Source organism: Panicum hallii, chromosome 8 (genome assembly GCF_002211085.1).
Source record: "Panicum hallii strain FIL2 chromosome 8, PHallii_v3.1, whole genome shotgun sequence".
NCBI lineage: Eukaryota > Viridiplantae > Streptophyta > Magnoliopsida > Poales > Poaceae > Panicum > Panicum hallii.
Window position 1 is genome coordinate 14,170,346 of NC_038049.1, and position 11,516 is coordinate 14,181,861.

Consider the following 11,516-nt stretch of genomic DNA (forward strand, 5'->3'; position numbering starts at 1 on the left):
CTTACCCTCTAAATTTTAGACCCATCACATCAAAGAGAATCTTGTCATTTAGAAATATTAAATAAAGTCTAATTACAAAAATTTTTGCACAGATGGGTGCTAATTCGCGAGACAAATTTAAGGAGTCTAATTAATCCATAATTTGCCACAGTGATGCTACAGTATTCATCCGCTAATCATGGAAAAATATACCTCATTAGATTCGTCTCGTGAATTAGCCCTGGGGTTCTGCAATTAGTTTTGTAATTAGACTTTATTTAATACTTCTAAATGATAAGATTATCTTTGATGTGACCCCTCTAAACTTTAGACCCCAGGAAACGAACACACCCTTAGTTGATTCCCCACGAAGGAATCGGAATATCCCTACTTCCCTTTAATGTCTTAAGCGGGGCTCTTGTTAATTCCTAAAATAATAATTGAACCTACTTAATCTCTATCTCTATCTCTACCTATTTTTAAAGACCCGATCATTCCTTGGTCCATCATTAACTTTGATTCAGTGTACTTCTCATCGGATGCGGAATTGGAACCGAAGAAAGCTCTCATTAGGATTGAAGTCTCCTCCCGCACAGAATCGAAGTCACCTTATCTTCCTCTTGTAAATAGCAAGTAAGATAGAGGCTCAGCAACAGGAAAGGGGAAATGCACAAGCAAACATGGATTACCTTGACAAGGAAGTACCCATAGCAATGTATAGGTATATTTACTAGTCACAATAAAAATAAGATGTGAGACTAAATAGGGGTGGTAAGCACGTGGCCGTTTTCCCATGAGGTGCTAGTAGGAATGTAAATAGATCAGATATGGACAGATACCTACGGATACGAATATAGATAGTTAATTTTCTTATCCGATTTGAATCAGGTACGGATAATGTTAAATGTGTCGGATAAGATATGGATGCATATCGATATATGATTTTTAGTATCCGGATTCGGGCACAGTGTGCACACTGAATATCTGGACTCAAATAAGGACGCCAGTAACGCGTCTTAACCCATCCGAATTCAAATATGGACGAAAATTATCTATGCTATTTACACCCTAGACGCTAGAGTTATTCAAAATAGTAGTAGAGAATGGGAACATCTACATGGTATACATGCCAATCCAAATCATATTGGGAAACTACATACTCAAAGAAAATACCAAGGGAAGACATGGCCTCGGAAAAGGGAAGAGGAACGAGAGGCCATCTATTGTCTATGGGATATCGAGACTACGAAGGTTGTATTGCAAGAGAAAAATGAGGGGTTTTATAATAGGACAATGAAAGGTGGTATGGCGGCCAAAGCAAGGTGGTATGATAATAGCTGGAGTAGAGCATGTCATTAACAAGTAGAGGATCATGTGTTGCAGGGTGAAGAGGATACAAGTATCGTCTTTATTTTTAATTTTTTTTCTAAATGTGTTGTCCCTGCTCCTTCAGATCCACATGTCAGTGTCCCAACTACACGTAGAATTCCAACCCTCCTACTACCCCTCCCCCCCCCCCCCCGCCCCGCCCCGCCCTCACCCCGCACGCTTGCTGCCAGCTGCTCCTGGGGATGAAGATGATGATGGTGAAAGAGTGAAATTGCTGTGTGGATGTGTTGTTACTTCTTTCTCCATTTTTTGCTGGTGGTAGAAGTCTGCAACTTGATGAATTTCCTTTTCTTTTTTGCTCTTTTACCCTAGGAACCATGGGGTATGCCACTAGTGGCCAAGTAGATGCAGATGGTTTATTTGATCGGCTGAACATTCCCTTCCCTTCCTTAGCTCTTTCTGTAATACTAGTACATTGGTATTTCTGTTCATGAATGGAAATGAGGATGAGCCTTGTATCTAGGGATGAAAGTAGGAACAGAAAAATGTGATATCGTAATATATCTTGTTTCTTTTCTTTTCTGCTGGTATTTCCGCTGGCTACTTGTTTCTTTCCTTTTTCATTATTTCTTCTTTTTTCACTTTCAGCCGTGAGATCGTAATATATCTTGTTTAAGAGTCAATATATGTCATGGAACATAGTGTGGTTGCATATTTTGACTTAATTATCTCATGCAATGTATATAATTTTTTGAATTGTAATGCTATGTGTCAAGTTATAATATTATTTGCTACATACTATGCACGGTTGTATCCAACACATTGACTTGAATGTTTGGAGTGATTATATGCATTGGTGTTCCCATTTTTAACTATCAATTTCCGGTTGTCGTCGGCATATTTTCAACCGAATTGCTTCGTTCCCAATATACCATATATTCGATCTCACTTTTCCGAACGGACTTTCTCGATTTTATTTCCGTTCCCGAATAAAAATATAAAAATGAAAAGTCTTTTTTCCAACCGTTTGACCGCTTTCATCCCTACTCGTATAAAAAAACTACACACGACATTACAAGAGTCTAGGGAGCCAGCTGCCAACATGCTGGAGCATCATCCAGCCACCCTGCAATCCATCATCCAATCGATCCATTTGCTGTTCATGTAAAGAATAAATTGTATATCAACTATTCTTCAATGCTTTTGCATATGGTAAAATAGGCATTTTGATCCTTAACTTTATCCTGAGGGTCAAGTTCGTCCATCAACTTTCAAATTGATCAATATAGTCTCTCAACTTTTATTTTGAGGTCAAATTCATCCTTATGTTGATATTATATTCCATAATAATATGAGATAAATGCAAAAAGTTCTTTTTATCCTCCTCAATTTCCACTGTTTGTGTTACTGTTCGCTCAACCTTCCGCAACATTTTATATGATGGTATATAGTTATGTAATAAGTAATTTTAATTTTACTCTCCATACATTCGCAATACAACATGATGCATGAGTAAATAAAATTCCTATTCCAAATTAAATACTTGTGATGTTCAGCTCCTAAATGAATTTAGAAGGGAAAGGAGCTAAGGGCGATCTCATGTTATTATGGAGTATAATATTAGCATAAGGATTAGTTTGATCAAAAAATGAAAATTAAGGGACTATATTGGCTGATCCGAATTAAAAGATGAATTTAAATAAACCTCGAATTAAAGTTGAGGGACTAGAATGTCTATTTTGCCTTTTGCAGATCAATATTCCAATGCAATCAATTTCCCTATACCACCAACACAATGGCTGGATTCTCCAGACCATCCAACAAAACAGAAACCGAACATTTTTTTCACAGTAATGGCGTGCCGGCGGTGGACGATCTCTCCTGGAACAGTCTCGACCGCCAGCAGTATACATCCTCAACACCTTTCCTATCCAAATGCAAAGAACACAGCAAAAAAAAGAATTCCATGTCAGCTTTTGGCGAGGCTTACGGCCCGACCCTGATCCGCACTTTCTTGGCGTGCATCTCGGCGAACTCCGCCTCCGAGATCTCCGAGTTGGTCGACGACGTGAGGTGCCGCACCGACAGGCGGTCGTCGCCGGGGTGGCGGCGCGCGCCGCTGGCCCCGGCGAGCACGAGCACGAGCAGCAGGAGCACCATGGCCGCGGACAGCGCGGCGAGCGCAGCCCACGCCGTGCGCGCGCCGCGCCGCAGCGGGGCGCATTGGTTGCCCACGATGTCCGCGAAGCCGGCCTTCACCAGCTCGCAGCTCACCAGCCGCTCCGTGCCCGGGAAGATGTCCAGCACGTTCTGGATGGAGCTCGTGTACGACTGCACCTTGTCGTAGTCGATCGCCGACGAGAGGTCGGCTGGCCGGCAGTTGGCGCCGCCGCCGAAGTCCGAGCACGTCAGTCTCTTCAGGATCTGCAGGACAGGAGGCCATCCGCCATGTCAAGATCACCGTGCGAATTGTTCTGGAATCTGGAACTGTAAAGAAGTTTGTGTTTACCTGAGGGATGTCACCGATGGTGACGGCGCCGGACGGGCAGTTCTGCGGCCGGTACTGGTACTCCGGCGGCCCGGTGAACGGGTTGCAGATGTAGTCCAACTGCTTAACCGGATACTCCGATTTAATCGTGTAAATGTTCGAATTCACCTGATCTATGATGTCATGGATCCCTGCTCCGACGTCGTGCAGAATTATGGTACCGGAGAGCTTCTCGCTGCAGGGAATGATGGTGCCCAGCGTGCTGTTTTGAGGGTTCAGCTGGTACTCGTCCAGGGCCATACACGTGTCGGAGGCGAACTTGTCGAAGAAGTAGTACAGGCCGAAGTACATCCAGAAGAGGGCTATCAGTATCCAGCAGAAGGCCATGCACCTGTTGCAGAAAGATCCATGTAATCAGAATGCCTTACGGGCTGAAAGGCCACAGGATTCAGGTTTGTATCTTCAGATGGGTTTCTAAAGTTTGAAGGTAAGGTACTCACAAGTAACACAGATTTTGCAGTCTTAGAGGGCTCCCTACTGCAATATTCAGAGAAGCAATGTGTTAGATTCAGCAACAGTAGCCTATAATGATTCAAAGATTTATATTGCACATTCTGGATAACTGAGTCGCTTACCCAACAAAACTAGAACTGCGACAAGATTCAGCACCACGGTTAAAATGGTTACAAGTTCCCTGAAATTCATCACACGTCTCAGTTCCAATGATGATCAGAAGTGTATACCAAACGTAATAATATGTGGATCTTTGATCTTTCTTTCCCATTCTGAAAAATGTTCTTACAGTGTGTTGATCCCTCTGCTGACCAGGCGCATGTTCTTCTCCGCCTTCGCCTGAATCTCCATTGCTTCGGAGTTGAGCGTGTCTACTGTGGTGTTCAGATGATCCCATGCTTGGCTCGTGTAGTTGTACAGCTTTGATGTGTTCTGCATCATCTCAATAGCTCCTGTTATATTGTAAATGGTTGCTGTCGCCTCAAGTGCAGTTGTCCCAATGATCTCTTTCACAGATTCTGCTCTTGAGTGGAATTGTACCGTGCCGCGAAGCGTGACTGCTGATGCAACTCTGCAAATAAAATGCTAGAGGAATTACTAACTGCAGTGCTGCATATGTTTTTAGATTCACAACAGTTACTGTTGATAATTGGTTTATTCTCGGTGTGAGCAACTTACATGACAAAAACTGCAAGGATGATACAGAGTATCACAGTCAAAATTTGATATCTCTCTAGGAAATAGTCGAAGTCAGTGTATCTTTCTTTCCTTTTTGTGCAGAAAATCTTGGAGACTAATATAGTTCCCAGAAAAATGATACCACCAATAACCCACAATGCTGCAATCACGTATCCAGATCTACCTGTAAATATGGTCGACTGAAAAAAGTAAAAACAACGGCAATCAGTTTTAATCCTTATATCAATATCTATTGTTTCCTATTTATCACTGTACATTTAGCACGGCTGAATGATAAGAACAGAATTTGGGTGTATTCGGTAGTGGCGTAGTGCTATGTTGTCTGCCAGAAAACCATGCTCTGACATCATGGTGTATTCTCTAAAAGCATTTCTTTGTGGCCTGGATATCATTTTTTCAGCCCAAAAAAGGAAATTACTACCTAAAACTCTGGGAAGCACGTTCAGAGAAGCAGAGAGCTTACACTCCAGTAATGCTTGTCAGTGATATTGTACCCTCCCTCATACTTCCTCAGTCCATCAAGAGGATCAATTCTTCTTGTTCTTACCGATAGAGCGCTCTCCGATCTGTTCCCAGTCTCCGACGAAATCCTACCCACTGATCAGCACAAGCAACAAAGATCAGGTACCACTCACAGCCAACAATATACTGCAGGCAAGAACATTGTCAAGCAGAACAGTACAAAACATGCTAAAGGAACAATGCACTATAGACAGGAGGAATGTTAACCAGAACAGTTAACAAGGAATGTCTATTGTAAGTAAACCCGATTCGCATGTTACCAGAAAGGCGAAATAATTTCCGAGGTTTATCTATGATACACATCAGGGGTTACTCACCTGCTCCAGTGGGGTGTTGCAGAGTGGTTTGGGCCTGAGCCTGTGCGCGTAACCTGCATGTGATTGCCGCAAAGCAGCAGAGCAGGAACACTAACTGCTCCAACCTCCTCGGTTCCATGCTAGCAAGCTGCCATCAGAAAAGCTCCAAGAATTACACTCCGATCACGATTCAGACATATAAAGACTGTAAGCAAAAACCAAAGGATGTAGATCTGCAAGGAAGTAACTTTTTTTCCGCATGTGCAAAGGCCTAAACTGTATGGCAGTTACTGACATACTGATACATAAAGAGTGTTTAAATCAACCAGGATATGTAAAATTTCCAGTGTGTTTTATCAATTCTAATGTGAAACGCATGTAAATTTTCCTGGCACTTTCTCCAGCCTAAGTGCCTAACTTGTCAGGAATTCCAATGTGCTGTCTATCTATTCAGAGTTCAGAGTTCAGACTGACTTCTTGGAAGATGACTTTATTTCCTTATCGCATCTTGGACTACTGAATTTGCTTCCGTACCTAACTTTAACAGGTATGAGTCAACCTACAGAGTTATGGGCTTATGGCGGAACGTAGCTCCGTTGAACACGGTGAGATGGGCACTACAGGAGTTTGACACCAAGAGGGCTACAGGAGTTTCTCAATAACACGGAGTTTCAGCGATATGGCTTCTGGCTTGTAAATACTGTAAATTCAGAAACGACAGCGTACATGTTTAGATATCAGCAAAATAACTGTTAATGTCTAGCTGTTATCTGAAAAATAGAGAAACTAGGAACATAGCGCAGTGTCATCTATCAACATGCACTGAATCTATCGAATTTCTATCGCGGTCCATCGTGAATTCCTTCTTCAGAGAAGCAGGAATCCATGGAAACAGAGCGAGAGACGATACAGGACTCCAAAATGATCACACGCAATTCAGTTCTTATCATCACTTCGGAAACTTGTAGGACGTAAACGAGATCATCCAAACTCCTCCTGAATTTCTAGCAGGGAAGATGAGCAAGGAAAACCATTATTCTCCAAATCCGTGCTCCTATCGTACGCGGAAATTTCACGTGCTCGAATCCGAGAACAGGGCGACATGAACTCCGAGTGCAAAGCCTGAACAAGAACGCAAAACAAAAGGAGAAACTGAAGAACCGCAAGCTCCGGAGACTCACCTGAACCTGACGCCACCTCCTCCCCTGCTCCCACCATGCAAGCAGAAGCAGAGCTCCTCTGCTCCACCTCCTGCTGCCGCTCTCGTAGCAAAGACTGGAACTACAACCTTCCTCCCTGCGTCCCTCTCACCATTTACTCCGAGCTCCCGGACGTGGCCTCCCTTTCCCAGTCATTCATCATACAATTCAGCCACCTCTCTCTCTTCTATCTCTCTCTAGAAGTCCAACCAGGCCGCCTCTCTCTCTTTCCCTCCAAGACCACCGTGTCAAACGAGGCGACCTGCGATGGCCTCCCTTTCCAATGCACCACCAACACGCGCGCTTATATACTAGTAGATGATCAAAGGAAGGAGGCGATCGTCGACAGGGGATGACATGGACATGGACGGGAGCAAGCAAGGGGGCCCTAAAGCGCCATGCTTTCCTTGGCCGTGGAGGAACTGGTAGGATGCGATGCGATGGGACCCTCCTGCGCCGCTGCGCCCGGCACGCTCGCTTGCTCGCTGGCCGGCACCAAATCCCCCCGGCCAAGGAAGGAACGAATGCTAAAGGCGATCGACCGGCGACGGGAGTAGTAGAAAAGGGTTTGAATCGGGATGGAGTCCGCGTAACAACTTTGGCTCGGGATCCCATGGATTGGTTTGTTTGGGTTTCCCGTTTCTGTTTGGATTTTTTCTTTCAGTTGCCATCTTTCTCTCCTCCCTTTCTGCAGCTTCCTTCGAAGCCGGGAGTGTGTGTGGAAGTCGGCAGGAGCCGGGGGCAGCGGAGCAGGGACGAAGCTGTAACCGGGGCAGTTTTGCAGGATAGACCTCGTGATCTGTGGTATTCTCATGTGCCACGAACAATAGGATCCAGTGATATGGGATATATATGGTTAAGTGTTAATTTCAGCAAGTATGTGCAAGGAGAATCACTTAATACTTTCTCTTTTTGTCAATAAATTTCTGTTGTGTGATGTGATGATAGATAAAATTGTGCATGCACCTTGGAGTATAATGCAAAACTGAAATCAAGTACTTGAAAGTGGTCCAATATAATGACGATCCAAGGAAAAACGGTACGGTCTATGGGCATATTGTAGGAGGAAACTAAAGAACTCCCTAAAGTAACATGTGGTTTTGCAGGTACCTTTCATGAATCCGCCATCACTTTGCACGGATCAAGATATAGTTGAATTCAACTCAGCCAGCCAGGGCCAGACCTTCAATCTAAAAAATGGGGGTCGACAATGGGTTAGAGCTCACAAAGTTGGTACAAGAGTATTTAGCGAAGATGGGTATTCAAATGATGAGAAGGCTAGTGGTGCAAGGATGATTTGTTCACTTGGTTCGGGAGGTGGAAATAGTAATTGATGGGCGGCACAAGTTTGTCAGATCTTATTTGAACCACTTGTACAGAGGAAACAAGCAGTGCCAAGAAAGATAGAAACTTTTGCAACCATTAAATAGTGCATTTAATAGTATCTATACTAAAAAGATAAGTATCCACACTTTTTTCGGTGTTGCCTAAATCTCACTGGCAAAACTTATAAACATGGGCAGAGATAAATTCAGTAGTATGAAAGATCCTCCATATATTTCCTTTAACATGAGAAACCCACAAATTCATAGAAGCTGCATACCTTATCCACGCAATTTTTAAGAAGTCAGAGGGGCTTCCCTTGAACGAGAGCCGCAGGCATAAAGGTCGCAAAAACGATTCTGCCGTGTTTCTTTCGGCTTCACCTTTTGCCCCTTTCGTCCCTTGCGTTCACAGTGGCGTAGGAAGCTGAAAAATCTTTGACCTAAAAATGTGGCGCCTTGGAACTAGCTAGCCCAGTATTAATAAATATCTACCGCTACCTGAATTAGTCTGAGCATTAGTGGGAATGCTGATTAGGTTAACTGGACAGCAGAGGTCAAAAGCCTCCTGTTTGGAGAAGAGCTGAATAGGATGACCAAAGAAAGTACCTCCCTGGGGCCCACGCAGGAGGTCAGTTGGATTCTATGCGGATCAGGCACAACTGCACCAACTATATCTGGGAGTAAAGGAGTATTCTAGCTTATACACTTGATCAAACAAAATGTTTTAGTAGCATTTGATGGTATCCTAATATAGACCTAGAGCAAATAAGTAGCCGACTTTCTATAATATGACAACTTTTGATATACCCAACTGAAATAGCGTCTAGATATGTAAAAGCTTACAACTTCAAGTATATATTAAAGAGCTTGCTTACCTTATGCTTGGAAGTTACCAAACCTTACACTAGCACCTAATTCAACCATCGGCACTTATTGTTCGTGCAAGAGTGTAATAAAATCAATATTAGCTACTAGTAAGGATCAGCAAGAAAACCTCCTATCTTTTGGCCTGAGAATATACATATCGGTTTAAAAAAGTTCAAAAAAAATCAGTGATTTCATACTGAATATCATTGGTCAAAATGATTATACTCCATCTACCTCAAAATATAGTTACATTTAGATTTATCCTTAGTCAAATATTTTTATGTTTGAGCACATCAATAGGAAGAAAAATATACGAATTGACAATATAAAATGATGTTAACTTCTGCATCGTGGAACCATCATAATATTTAACTTTTTGTTTAAAAATAAATTATTTAAGAGATATTGTTGGTGAAAGATGAAAATGGTTGACTTAGGATAAATCTAAACGTAGCTATATTCTAGGACGAAGGGAGTAGCTAATATGATTGTTCTCATTTATTTCATTAAAAGATAGAGAACTGAAATAAAATATTCAACACTATTTGGCCAGCCATAGTGTTTTTTTGTCATATGTCGTATTCAAAATGGCATCATGTGCTTTTTATTGAGCTATATAACCACATAAAAGTTACATTGGAAAAAATTAAAATCATACTACAGATATTTTTTTCGACTCTGAAGGATCAGGCTATGAATATTGTATATGCCTATAATTTTAAAATATTAAAAATTCACCCCTAATTTAGAATTTTATTTCCATTTAACAAATATAAATGAACCCTTCATTGTTGTAATGTTCGGTATTCACAAGCAATTTATTCCTATGGTTTTTACTCTTTAGATACCAAATCAGATAAAAACTTTTTCAATGTTAGACTTGTAGCATTGAAAATTAGGAAACTAAAAAAACAACATCAAAATTAAAGTTATGAAAAGAATAAAAACAATGTCCATTTCCCCAAGATATACAGACAGCCTCACCGCCCACCAACATAAACTTTGCATTCACTGATGATTTTAGTTTTAAAATTTTTGTTTGACCTTTTGTCGCAGAAATCAAATTCAAATGTTTAATTGTTTCAATTAATTGTATCAAAATCTGAATGTAAGAAATTTAGAAATCAAACTAGAATGGAACCACAAATTTGGATATACAGACACCTCAACCGTCCGCCTTAGCCAACTTTCTCCATGTCATGATGAACCTCAAAATTAGAGGGATCAATTACGTTAACCTCCAACTAATGGAACAATACGAGATAATACCTCCGTCCCAAATTATTAGTTTTAATTTTTCTCTAGATATATAGATTTTGCTATACATAACGTATATCTAAATGCATAAAAAAAACTATGTATATATAAAGGTAAAATGATTAATAATTTAGGATAATAATTTGGGATGGAGAGAGTAGTAGCTATTTCCCCCTTGCCTTGCATACCAAACCTAGCGTACGTACGTGTTGTGTTCTGAATACAGGTCCGATGCTTAATCAGCTAAGTTCTCCTTGCGGTGAAGAATACTCGAAAGTCGAAAGAGTTTGTGATAAATGAAGCTGAAAAGGGCGATGTTTATCTGCATACCACGGTATGCGAAGACGCTCGCCACACAAGATCCCGGCGGTTCCGATCGAACTCCCTCGACGACGGCTCTTTTTGTCCCGGAGGTGACGGCGTACGGCTCTGGTCGGCAGCAGACGGAGTTGGACCGCTGCTGGCTGCTTTACCGGCGGCCCGGTAGTGGCATCCGTCGCCGTCGCCGCCGCACCGGCCCGTCGTCCCTTTCCGACTTATCGTTAGATTTTGCCGGTCAGCTTGCCGTCACATGAATTTCCACGAAAGCGACGTCGGGAAAGACTGCTCGGCCCGGTCGCCGTCGCCGGCTTCAGCTTTTGCAAGCTGGAACGAAGCGAGTCGACCTGTTGAGCTCTCTCTCACACGTCGGAGATCGACTTGACCGTTCCTGCGTCGGTCTTGGCCGGCGAAACCGCGGCGGTCTCCGGCTAGTCGTCGTTCGACCACAGCGTGCGTGACACTGCGCGTGGTTGAGACTGTCCAGGAGGTACAGCACGCAGCAGACCGCTCCTGAGCACACGTACTCGTACCGACAAAAGCCCGCTTGGAAGTTAATTCTGTGACGCTGGAAGTTAATGTGGAATTTTTTCCTCCGGCATCCTGCTGCTGGATCATGGTAAACACAAGTGTGCGTCGAAGTTTGAAGGAACGTCACAAACAGTAGGAAAAATCTGATGGGGAGAAGTTTCTTTTTGTGTCATATCTCGTACGTTTTTTCTAT

At 42.5% G+C, this 11,516-nt stretch overlaps 1 protein-coding gene across 1 annotated transcript; it reads right to left on the reverse strand.

Annotated features, from left to right (window-relative positions):
• Nucleotides 1-3,019: 3,019 nt before the first annotated feature.
• LOC112902001 lies at nucleotides 3,020-7,814 on the reverse strand. Its single transcript, XM_025970893.1, has 9 exons — nucleotides 7,008-7,814; nucleotides 5,848-5,974; nucleotides 5,472-5,605; nucleotides 4,988-5,187; nucleotides 4,599-4,880; nucleotides 4,432-4,490; nucleotides 4,297-4,333; nucleotides 3,818-4,187; nucleotides 3,020-3,732 (listed from the first exon to the last, which is right to left on the reverse strand). Exons 2-9 carry the CDS (start codon nucleotides 5,963-5,965, stop codon nucleotides 3,295-3,297), a joined length of 1,638 nt encoding a protein of 545 aa, XP_025826678.1. The 5' UTR covers nucleotides 5,966-5,974; nucleotides 7,008-7,814; the 3' UTR covers nucleotides 3,020-3,294.
• Between the last annotated feature and the right edge of the window lie 3,702 nt (nucleotides 7,815-11,516).